General features: G+C 45.9%; 1 protein-coding gene across 3 annotated transcripts in view; it reads left to right on the top strand.

The window, feature by feature from the left end:
- The window catches only part of LOC139262950 (A disintegrin and metalloproteinase with thrombospondin motifs 2-like), a 407,016-nt gene that overhangs the window by 290,968 nt on the left and 103,148 nt on the right, over positions 1-12,900 (top strand). For all 3 annotated transcript variants that reach the window (XM_070878308.1, XM_070878309.1, XM_070878307.1), the window contains one exon: positions 40-123. In XM_070878308.1, the coding sequence (XP_070734409.1) occupies positions 40-123 (84 nt within the window). The remainder of the gene's footprint in view (positions 1-39; positions 124-12,900) is intronic.

Genomic DNA, 12,900 nt, shown 5'->3' with positions numbered 1-12,900 from the left:
ATCATTATCTATCACAAATGTGTTTTTATTTTCCTACAGGTTAATGAGATTTACCACGATGAGTCTCTGGGAGCCCATGTCAATGTTGTGTTGGTGCGAATAATCATGCTGGGCTATGGAAAGGTAATGGAAAATGTGTTTTTGTCTGAGTGTATGTGAAGCCTTCATTAAAGTAAACATGCACTACTTTTATAGTCCCAGCAAATCAAGGTGTTGTTTATATACGTAGGGGCCAAAATTCCTCTGTCCCTCCACTGGTACAAGTTTGGTGGAGTGACCTTGCTGGACTATCTGGGCCCAGGGCAGGATCACCTATTTTGTAGGGGTTTGCAGGCACCTGTAGCAGTATGGATACTTCATGGGTGTTTGCTACTTAGGAAGGGGACAGAAAAGCAATTCTGGAAAATCACTCTATGGCCAGCTTCAGAAAACATTTTCATTGCTGCCCAATCATTCCCTTTATAAAGGTGCTGATATCACTCATGATGCCTGTATTCTTATGGGGAGCCCTGGCTGATGGGCACCAGTTCCACTGCTGAGCCGAATTGTACACCAGGTTCATCCTGACGTCCAGATAGCTGGGCAGTAATGAGGCCGAGACTAAGGAAATTCTGGGCATTAGAAATCCCTTCTCTTGTCGCCACCCTTTCCAATATCATGGGCCATATTTGAGGAAGAAGGTTCAGTCTGTTCCAGGCCCAGTTGGGATTTGGTAGAGATCTGACATTTCCAGCTCCTGCCAGAATTTGAGTCTATGCAGGACATTACTTACACCTGGTATATGTCTTTGGGGCTGAGAATGTTTGGCACATAGTGTATACTGGGGCTGATCAATAATTCATCTGACCACGTTCTCTGAGGTCCACTGCATTTTAATAGAAATCTTTAAATAGATCAATTTTGACTCAATGCGAGTTCCCACTCCATCACAAATAGTCGTGCTGGAAGTGGCAATCTGAGGTCAGCATTTGTGTCAGCCTTAAATAAGGCCATCTTATTGCTACAGTGAGAACCCTTGCCAGTTTAATGAATACATATTTCAGAGAAGGTATTTGTTTTTGTAAAATTCTGGATTCTCCTTTTGCATGTGTACTTGAAGATGTTGAGAAACGCTTGCCAAATTTTGGAAAATAGGAATTGGCAAAATCTCTGCTGAGAATTGTTAGCTGCAAGGGTAAAACTAGCCAGCAGCAGACCGACTGTGAAGTGCGACTTTGTGAAATCAGGCCATTTGATTCAGTAACCTGAGCTCCCAACACCACTTTGACTTTGCACCATCAGCTTAGTCTAATGAGGCATGTAGAGAATCTAGCCCAAGCTTAAAGAAATGTGCCCATATAAAGGTAAGTGGTTACATACAGGGGCAAATATTGGCGTAGATTTTACCTTTGTGCAATGTTCGGGAAGCTGACAGCCCAATGGTGTTGACAAGAGGCATGGGCCATGCCACATTAACAATCAGCTGGCGGGCTACATATAGGGCAGCCCAGCCAGCGTTCAGGCCTGGAAAACAGTTAAGGTCACCTCCTCCATTAACTTTTTGCCACCGCCTTCTGCCAGGCATGCCCTGGGGGAAGGGGTCCATGTTCAAGAGGATGGGATTCTGGCAGCAGCCTAGGTTGTCATTGTGGAGCCTGGAAGAGCACTCCTGCTCTTCCTAGAATCATAGAATCATAGAAATTTACAGCACGGAAGGAGGCCATTTCGGCCTATCGTGTCCATGCCGGTCAACAAGAGGCTATCCAGCCTAATCCCACCTTCCAGCTCTTGATCTGTAGCCCTGTAAGTTACGGCACTTTAAGTGCACATCCAAGTACTTTCTAAATTTGGTGAGAGTTTCTGCCTATACCACCCTTTCAGGCAGTGAGTTCCACCACGCTCTGGGTGAAGAAATTTCTCCTCAAATCTCCTCTAAACCGTCTACCAATTACTTTAAATTTATGCCCCCTGGTTGTTGACCCCTCTGCCAGGAGAAATAGGTACGTCCTTTCCACTCTGTCTAGGCCCCTCATAATTTTATACACCTCAATGAGTTTTCCCTTCAGTCTCCTCTGTTCCAAAGAAAACAAACCTAGCCTATCCAATCTTTCCTCATAGCTTATATTCTCCAGTCTAGGCAACATCCTCGTAAATCTTCTCTGTACCTTCTCTAGTGCAGTCACATCTTTCCTGTAATGTGGTGACCAGAACTGCACGCAGTACGCTAGCTGAGGCCTAACTAGTGTTTTATACAGTTCAAGCATAACCTCCCTGCTCTTGTATTCTATGCCTCGGCTAATAAAGACAAGTATTCCATATGCTTTCTTAACCACCTTATCTACCTGGCCTGCTACCTTCAGAAATCTGTGGACATGCACTCCAAGGTCCCTTTGTTCCTCTACACTTCTCAGTGTCCTACCATTTAGTGTGTATTCCCTTGCCTTGTTAGCCCTCACTACATGCATTACCTCACACTTCTCCGGATTGAATTCCATTTGCCACTGTTCTGCCCACCTGACCAGTTGATGATATCTTCCTGCCATCTACAGCTTTCTTCTTCATTATCAATCACACAGCTGATTTTAATATCATCTGCAAACTTCTTAATCATTCCCCTATATTCAAGTCTAAATCATTGATGATGTACCACAAAAAACAAGGACCTAGTACTGAGCCCTGCAGAAGGAACCCCACTGGAAACAGCCTTCCAGTCACAAAAACACCTATCATTGCCTTTTGCTTCCTGCCTCTGAGCCAATTTTGGATCTAACTTGCCATTTTGCCCTGGATCCCATGGGCTTTTACTTTCGTGACCAGTCTGTCATGTGGGACCTTATGAAAAATCTTACTAAAATCCATATACGTTACATCATATGTACTGACCTCATCGACTGTCCAAGCGCCACAAAATTAAATTAAACCAATCTTCTGGGCTCCTCTTAGACTGGAAGCTAGCTGAAACGGGGCGGAACGTGCTCTGCCCAGTTCTGTCCTAAAATAGCAATCAACACGGGAAAGGATCGCCAACTTGGATCAGGTGAATCTATAGAATTTATTGTGATTAGCCTGAATTCATTTTTCAATGAGCTCCCCATCTAGACTGATGCTGAGACCTCGAGAAAGTGGAGAGGTGTAACCCAGCAACCCTTAAAGAGCTGCTGGGATAACATAAAGCGATGTTAAAAGTAAGTGGCTGCACAGGAGGTAAAAAAATAGTTAAAATCTTTCTTTAAACTGTAAATATTGTCCATACATTTTTTTAGCCTTTCTAAAGGCAAAAGAAATAGATGCCAAATGAATTGTGGAGACAGAAAACAATCTGTGGCAAGTGATGGAGTGGCACAGGATGCAAATCTTCTGCTTGATGAAGGGTAGAGTGGAGCATGAGATGGCAGCAAATGGGATTGCTCCATTTGCAAACTGTTATTATTTCCACGGTGTTCGGGCCTCTCTGCGCTTGCGCCCCAGTTTGGTACCGCGCATGCGCACTCGATCCGGTCGCACATGCGCAGTACCAAATCGTGCGCCGACTGTCACCTGCAACGGCCGCCATGCTTCCCTCAGCTCCATGTGGAGAAGGTCAGGGGATCAAGTTGGTGGAGGGAAAAGAGGGGTTCGGGGTGGGGGCTCGGAGATTGGAGGTGGGGTGGGGGGAGAAGAGAGCATGTTGAATGGGGAGAAGAGAGAAGATCGGAGGGGGGAGGAGAGGAGAGGGAATCGAAGCGGGGAGAGGAGAGGGAATTGAAGGGGGAAGAGGACGGGATCGAAGGGGGGAGAGGACGGGATCGAAGGGGGGAGAGGAGAGGGAATCGAAAGGGGAGAGGACAGGGAATTGAAGGGGGGAGAAGAGAGGGGATTGAAGTGGGGTCAAGAAAGGGGATCGAAGTAGGGAGAAGAGAGGGGAGAGGAGAGGGGATCGAGGGAGGAGAGGTGAGGGGATCAAGTGGGGAGTGGTGAGGGGATCAAGGAGGGAGAAGAGAGGGGATCGAGAGGTGAGGTGATCGAGGGGTGAGAGGTGAAGGGTTCGAGGGGATCGAGGAGAGGGAATCGAGGGGGGAGAGGAGAGGGGATCGAGGGGGGAGAGGTGGGGATCAAGGGGAGAGTGGTGAGATGATCAAGGGGGGAGAAGAGAGGGGATTGAGAAGTGAGGGGATCGAGGGGGAAAGGAGAGGGGATCGAGGGGGGAGAGGTGAGGGGATCGAGGGGGAAAGGAGAGGGGATCGAGGGAGGAGAGGTGAGGGGATCGAGGGGGGAAAGGAGCAAAGGGGGAGGGCAGAGAGGGGATTGAGGGGGTGAGGAGAGGGGTTCGAAGTCTGGGAGAGAGAAGCTTGGAGAAGGGGAAGAAGGTCAGAAACTCGGGGGGTTGGGGGGTGGAGAAGGTAACAAGCTAGTTGTGGTGTGCATGGTGAGAACAGTGGGGAGGGGTAAGAATGTGATTCAGGACTAAAGGAGTGATGGAGGGATGAGAGTAAGAACGTGATCCAGATAGGAAGATAGCTCACGTTCTCTTGCTCTCTGTTAGGCCTGGATAACGTTCTTCCACTCCCACCCCCTTTTACATCTGCACCACGTTCAATCTCTGCTCCCCCTCCACCCACTCAAACCGCAGCAGTTCAAGAAGGCAGCTTATGAACTAGGACAACTAGGGATGGGCAATAAGTAGATGAATTTTTTAACAGAGTACGTATTATGTGTTGCTCCTACAACATGCATAATATTATATTTATATGTTATTTGCCGGACTCGACAATGTTCTCCTGGCCAGCCTCCCATCTTCCAGCCACAATGAACATGCTGCAATCCAAAACTCTGCTACATGTAGAAAGTCCCATTCACCCATCCCCTCTGTGCTCATTGACCTATGTTGGCTTATGACCCACCAACCACGTTCCTGCTAAGCTGCGCGGCAACGCAACTGTCTGGAGGTCCCATGCAGGCCGCTTACCGGCTTTTGATTGGGATATTTTGAGCGTGTGTGAAATTTTGAATGGGCTGCGCGGCCTGTTAAAGGGACCACGCACCCCAAAATAATTAGAAGGAACATTGTTCACCAACATTGTCTAAAATTCTCGTCCTCGTTAAAATTTCTCCATGGCCTCACCCCTGAACTTGGCAGTGTGAGCTCCTAACCCAGGAGGGTGAGCCCTGTCTGTTCTCTGAAACCAGTTGTGTTAGCACTGTGAGCTCTGTAGCCTGGCTGTCACTATGAATGGATCAAATTACACATTGCAAAGATCTTGATTAATTTCCAGTAGGCAGGATCAAATTACACATGCCAGTCAAACCATTGGGTGTGTCTAGTCCTCCAAGGGGACCAATCAGAAATCTGATCTTGTCCTCCAAGGGGACCAATCAGAAATCTGGTCTTGTCCTCCAAGGGGACCAATCAGAAACTTTGTGTTGCAAATAGACACAACCCCATTTGCAGGGCACTCTCCCCAGAAGTTATCAGCGCAGAATGCCTGACAGAAGCTAATGGGGGAGATGACCTTAACTATCACAGTGCTACCTTTATTATGTAAGTTGACTGCATGTGCTCTTGCAGCAGGTAGCATAGATCTTCAACTGCCTTGGTCTTGACCTGGAGCCTGTGGTGCAAGTTCCACAAGGTCATTAGTAGATACGTGCGCCAAGGACTGCAGATATGTTTGGTGGCATAATGGCAGTGTGGTGCTGGCACGCTCTGACCCTTACAACTGTAAAGTGCTGTATTTGTTCACTTTACACCAGCCCCATCGTTAATTTTAAGTTTATTTGCTGATTGTCAGCGAACTCTACACAGATGCCTTGTTACTTCTTTAGCTCCTGTGAACGTTTGTATTGTAAGAGCTTCTTTTTTATTTTGCTACTTTTTTGTAACTGCTATTCCTTCAAATACTTCAATTATCGTCAACTGCCACAGTGAATTATCAGATCACATTCAATTATTTAGGTATAATGATATTCGGAGAAAAAAATACCCTAAATATATTACAATAAAACATTTATGAAAAATGTTTCCATAAAAATGCCAACAAAAATATTAAAAACATACAGTAGAGCTTGAAAATTTAAAATAAAACTAAAAAGTCTTAAACCCTTTAAGTGCATTATTGCTCATGGGCTAAATCCTGGCCCAACCAGATTGATAACCATACAAGGCTTCATTTAAATACAGTAAAATATTTAAATGAGGCTATTGTTCATTTTCGGCGAGTCCATTTTAGATAAGTCTGGAGAATTGTATTCAACAGAGGTTCTGCCATAAGGATCTTAGTCAGACTTTTGGTCCCTCACCTTTAGTTCCATTCCTCTATCACCTGTCTTCGGGAACAAAAAATGATGCTTCTCATAGTTAAGCTAATAATACCTCCAGAAATGATTTTAAAATCTGGTGGCTTGGTTTCCAGAAGTTTAACATTAAACCTGACATATGGACAGTTTCCAAATCATTTCCACGAGAGAGATGCAGCAAATCTTCCAGAAGGTGCTTTAGATCATATATTATATCATCCTTTCAGTAATTTTGAATGCCCGATTATAAATATGACGCAGTGCCTGCTGAATGCAATCTTCTCTGAATTGTTTTTGAACTGGCGCAGGCCAGACAGATTTTAAGCTTGCATCAAATAAGCTGAAAAGTCATATTTCCCTTGAAAACTAAAATGAGCATCATGTACTGCGGCTACATTTTGGGGAGAAACCAGATTACCGTCAACAAATGAGATGATGTGCCGAGTTTGAGACACGTACATCCATCAGCAGCTATGAACTGACAACAGACAATTCTCCCGGAGGAAAGCCACAAAGCTTGTCACTCTCAGTTCCTGCCTTTTTAACTTGTTAGCCCATTCTAAACATTCATAAAAAGCAAAGAAATGAAGAAAAAATATATAACTTCAGTTCATGCACATCTGCATTCCTTCTTGGCTGGTGTTGCCAAGAGCCCCGGTGGTGTTGAAACAGAATTGCAAATCTTGTTGAATTTCTTGTCTCTGCTACTCCACGAGGCGTTAATCAAGGATCTGCCTTTGCACCCAAGCACACATATGGTTAAAAAAAACAGGATTAAAAATCATCATAAGGTATTTCCTCTCACATTACTTGCACATGTTTACATTTCTACTGAAAGATTTCTACTGAAAGGTTGAAGAGATGAAAACAAAATGCTTGAAATGCGCAGAGGAAATCAATCCTGCAGGTCGGTGAGCTTCCAAAAGATAACGAAAAGAAAGAAAGACTTGCATTTATATAGCACCTTTCACGACCAGGACATCCCAAAGCTCTTTACAGCCAATTCAGTACTTTTCCAATATAGTCACTGTTGTTATGTAGGAAACACGGCAGCCAATTTGTGCACAGCAAGCTCCCACAAACAGCATTGTGATAATGTGTGTTTTTTTAGTGATGTTGATTGAGGGATAAATATTGGCCAGGACACCGGGGATAATTATCCTCTTCAAAATAGTGCCATGGGATCTTTTACGTCCATCTGAGATCATTTACGACACATCCGAAAGACGACACCTTCGACAGTGCAGCACTGGAGTGTCAGCCTAGATTTTTGTGCACAAGTCTCTGGAGTGAGACTTGAACCCACAACCTTCTGATGCAGAGGCGCGAGTGCTACCCACTGAGACACAGCTGACAATGTAAAAACATGTTTTGGGTGGGATCAACACCCAGAGAATGGTGAGAATGTGGCTAATAGCATAGATGAATTTAAGGGTGTCATGTATTTAACTGTCATTGTAACCCATGTATAAACTGACCGAAGTTGTATACTGTGAGAACATTGACCACTTGGCGGTGAACTTGTGGGAGACACTCCTAACCTGGACTTTCAAGTATAAAAGGGGATGCTCCACCCACCTTCATCACTTCAGTGCTGGCTAATAAAGGTTACTGGTCACAGAGTGACCTTCTCTCAAGTATGGGCCTCGTGTGCATTTATACTGTACAGTAAGGACATATCATTGGCGATGAGAAACTGGGATTTAAACCATGCGAGCATGGCCACTAACAGCACAGAAGAGAGGTACTGTGTTGGTGATGATTGCGACGATTTTATTGAGAGACTACAGCAAAGGTTCGTCACGAAGGAATGGCTGGGACAGGATTCGGCCGACAAACGCAGGGCTCATCACCTGACGGTTTGTGGATCCAGGACGTACTCTCTGGTGAAGGACCTTCTAGCGCCAGAGAAGCCGGCGGACAAGATTTTTGAAGAGTTCAGTAAGTTGATTGGGGAACACTTTAAACCGGCGAGCAGCATGCATATGGCGTTGTGTCTTAATGCAAGGAGTATCCGCAATAAGGTGGATGAATTAACTGTGCAAATAGATGTTAACAAATATGATGTGATTGGGATTACAGAGACGTGGCTCCAGGATGATCAGGGCTGGGAACTCAACATCCAGGGGTATTCAACATTCAGGAAGGATAGAATAAAAGGAAAAGGAGGTGGGGTAGCATTGCTGGTTAAAGAGGAGATTAATGCAATAGTTAGGAAAGACAATAGCTTGGATGATGTGGAATCTATATGGGTAGAGCTGCAGAACACCAAAGGGCAAAAAACGTTAGTGGGAGTTGTGTACAGACCTCCAAACAGTAGTAGTGATGTTGGGGAGGGTATCAAACATGAAATTAGGGGTGCATGCAATAAAGGTGTAGCAGTTATAATGGGTGACTTTAATATGCACATAGATTGGGCGAGCCAAACTGGAAGCAATACGGTGGAGGAGGATTTCCTGGAGTGCATAAGGGATGGTTTTCCAGACCAATATGTCGAGGAACCAACTAGGGGGGAGGCCATCTTAGACTGGGTGTTGTGTAATGAGAGGGGATTAATTAGCAATCTCATTGTGCGAGGCCCCTTGGGGAAGAGTGACCATAATATGGTGGAATTCTGCATTAGGATGGAGAATGAAACAGTTAATTCAGAGACCATGGTCCAGAACTTAAAGAAGGGTAACTTTGAAGGTATGAGGCGTGAATTGGCTAGGATAGATTGGCGAATGATACTTAAGGGGTTGACTGTGCATGGGCAATGGCAGACATTTAGAGACCACATGGATGAACTACAACAATTGTACATTCCTGTCTGTCGTAAAAATAAAAAAGGGAAGGTGGCTCAACCGTGGCTATCAAGGGAAATCAGGAATAGTATTAAAGCCAAGGAAGTGGCATATAAATTGGCCAGAAATAGCAGCGAACCCGGGGACTGGGAGAAATTTAGAACTCAGCAGAGGAGGATAAAGGGTTTGATTAGGGCAGGGAAAATGGAGTACGAGAAGAAGCTTGCAGGGAACATTAAGGCAGATTGCAAAAGTTTCTATAGATATGTAAAGAGAAAAAGGTTAGTAAAGACAAACGTAGGTCCCCTGCAGTCAGAATCAGGGGAAGTCATAACGGGGAACAAAAAAATGGCAGACCAATTGAACAAGTACTTTGGTTCGGTATTCACTAAGGAGGACACCAACAACCTTCCGGATATAAAAGGGGTCAGAGGATCTAGTAAGGAGGAGGAACTGAGGGAAATCTTTATTAGTCGGGAAATTGTGTTGGGGAAATTGATGGGATTGAAGGCCGATAAATCCCCAGGGCCTGATGGACTGCATCCAGAGTACTTAAGGAGGTGGCCTTGAAAATAGCGGATGCATTGACAGTCATTTTCCAACATTCCATTGACTCTGGATCAGTTCCTATCGAGTGGAGGGTAGCCAATGTAACCCCACTTTTTAAAAAAGGAGGGAGAGAGAAAACAGGGAATTATAGACCGGTCAGCCTGACCTCAGTAGTGGGTAAAATGATGGAATCAATTATTAAGGATGTCATAGCAGTGCATTTGGAAAATGGTGACATGATAGGTCCAAGTCAGCATGGATTTGTGAAAGGGAAATCATGCTTGACAAACCTTCTGGAATTTTTTGAGGATGTTTCCAGTAAAGTGGACAAAGGAGAACCAGTTGATGTGGTATATTTGGACTTTCAGAAGGCTTTCGACAAGGTCCCACACAAGAGATTAATGTGCAAAGTTAAAGCACATGGGATTGGGGGTAGTGTGCTGACGTGGATTGAGAACTGGTTGTCAGACAGGAAGCAAAGAGTAGGAGTAAATGGGTACTTTTCAGAATGGCAGGCAGTGACTAGCGGGGTACCGCAAGGTTCTGTGCTGGGGCCCCAGCTGTTTACATTGTACATTAATGATTTAGACGAGGGGATTAAATGTAGTATCTCCAAATTTGCAGATGACACTAAGTTGGATGGCAGTGTGAGCTGCGAGGAGGATGCTATGAGGCTGCAGAGCGACTTGGATAGGTTAGGTGAGTGGGCAAATGAATGGCAGATGAAGTATAATGTGGATAAATGTGAAGTTATCCACTTTGGTGGTAAAAACAGAGAGACAGACTATTATCTGAATGGTGACAGATTAGGAAAAGGGGAGGTGCAACGAGACCTGGGTGTCATGGTACATCAGTCATTGAAGGTTGGCATGCAGGTACAGCAGGCGGTTAAGAAAGCAAATGGCATGTTGGCCTTCATAGCGAGGGGATTTGAGTACAGGGGCAGGGAGGTGTTGCTACAGTTGTACAGGGCCTTGGTGAGGCCACACCTGGAGTATTGTGTACAGTTTTGGTCTCCTAACTTGAGGAAGGACATTCTTGCTATTGAGGGAGTGCAGCGAAGATTCACCAGACTGATTCCCGGGATGGTGGGACTGACCTATCAAGAAAGACTGGATCAACTGGGCTTGTATTCACTGGAGTTCAGAAGAATGAGAGAGGACCTCATAGAAACGTTTAAAATTCTGACGAGTTTAGACAGGTTAGATGCAGGAAGAATGTTCCCAATGTTGGGGAAGTCCAGAACCAGGGGTCACAGTCTAAGGATAAGGGGTAAGCCATTTAGGACCGAGATGAGGAGAAACTTCTTCACCCAGAGAGTGGTGAACCTGTGGAATTCTCTACCACAGAAGGTAGTTGAGGCCAATTCACTAAATATATTCAAAAGAGAGTTAGATGAAGTCCTTACTACTAGGGGGATCAAGAGGTATGGCGAGAAAGTAGGAAGGGGGTACTGAAGTTGCATGTTCAGCCATGAACTCATTGAATGGCGGTGCAGGCTAGAAGGGCTGAATGGCCTACTCCTGCACCTATTTTCTATGTTTCTATGTTTCTATACCAGTTTTACACGCACCGGCGGCGAGAAGGGCAAAGCGTTCCAGACTTCGTGGCAGACCTCCGGCGACTGGCGAGCCTATGTAAGTTCCCAGATGCATGCAGAGTGGAGATTCTGCGAGACTTTTTTATTGAGGGCATCGGGCATGCTGAGGTTTTCATGAAACTGATTGAGACCAAAGACTTGACCCTGGAAATGGCGGCTTTGATGGCCCAGACATTTATCTCAGGGGAGGAAGAGACCAGAGTGATATTTGACAAAAATCTTGGTTTAAATGCAGCAAATGGACAGGGAGTCAACATTGTTAACGCGGCACACAGTTCTCCAGGCAGACAGGGGCAATCGGACATGCCCGAGCATGTAGTCAAACCCAAAGGGGGAATTCAACAGAGAAAATGGCTAGCTGAACGGTGATTCATGCCATCGCAAGGGACAATGCGGCCAGTAATGGGGCCATCAACACCTGTCAATGGTGCTTTTCAGGACAGTTACAGAGACAGTCCGAGACGATCGACCGGCAATGGACGTTTTATTTCCAACAACGGCTCATGTTGGAGGTGTGGAGGCAAACACACAGCCAGAGCTTGCAGGTATCAGCAATATACCTGCAGAAACTGCAACGTCAGCGGTCACTTGACGCGTATGTGCAGGAAGCCTGCAGTCAGGTTGATGTACAAGGAGGATGGGGACGATGTTAGCCCGAAGAGGCCAAATGGACACTGGGGGAAATCGCTGAAAGCTGAAGTTCAGCGAGTTCATGTGGAGCACATATACAGTTCATACACCAGGACGCCACCGATAATGATGAAAGTGCTCGTCAATGGCATCCCAGTATCAATGGAGCTAGACACAGGGGCCAGCCAGTCCCTGATGAGTATCAAACAGTTCGACAAGTTATGGGCGTCCAAGGCCAGGAGGCCAAAATTATTGCCAATTGACGCACAGCTACGGACATATGCAAAGGAGATCATTCCGGTGCTAGGCAGCGCCACGGTAGTTGTGACCCACAAAGATTCGGAGAACAGGTTGCATTTCTGGATTGTCCCGGGGGACGGTCCCGCACTGCTGGGGAGGAGTTGGCTGGCTGTCATGAACTGGAAATGGGGCGATGTCAATGCAATTTCTTCTGTGGAGCGAATATCATGCTCATAGGTCCTGGACAAATTTGACACACTATTTCAACCCGGCATTGGCACTTTCATGGGGACCAAGGTAGTGATTCACATAAACCCGGATGCCAGGCCCATACACCACAAGGCCAGAGCGGTGCCATACGTGATGCGGGAAAAAGATAGAATGCGAATTGGACCGCCTGCTGAGGGAAGGCATCATCTCGCCAGTTGAATTCAGTGACTGGGCGAGCCCGATTGTGCCGGTGCTCAAGGCGGATGGGTCGGTCAGGATATGTGGTGATTACAAGGCCACCATCAGTCGGGTGTCACTCCAAGACCAGTACCCGCTACCGAGAACGGAGGACCTCTTTGCGATGCTATCCGGTGGCAAACTTTTTTCAAAATGGACCTGACCTCAGCTTACATGACCCAGGAGCTGGCGAATGAGTCGAAGAAGCTGACCACCATCACGACACACAAGGAGTTGATTGAGTACAACAGATGTCCGTTTGGGATTCGCTCGGCTGCCGCAATCTTTCAACGAAATATGGAAAGCCTCCTCAAGTCGATTCCAAGGATAGTGGTTTTTCAAGACGACATCCTCATCACGGGTTGTGATACTGAAGAACACCTCCGCAACCTGGAGGAG

This window comes from Pristiophorus japonicus, chromosome 4 (genome assembly GCF_044704955.1).
Source record: "Pristiophorus japonicus isolate sPriJap1 chromosome 4, sPriJap1.hap1, whole genome shotgun sequence".
In the NCBI taxonomy this organism is placed as follows: Eukaryota; Metazoa; Chordata; class Chondrichthyes; family Pristiophoridae; genus Pristiophorus; species Pristiophorus japonicus.
Note: the sequence above shows the minus strand (reverse complement) of the source record. Positions and strands in the feature narration are given on the sequence as shown.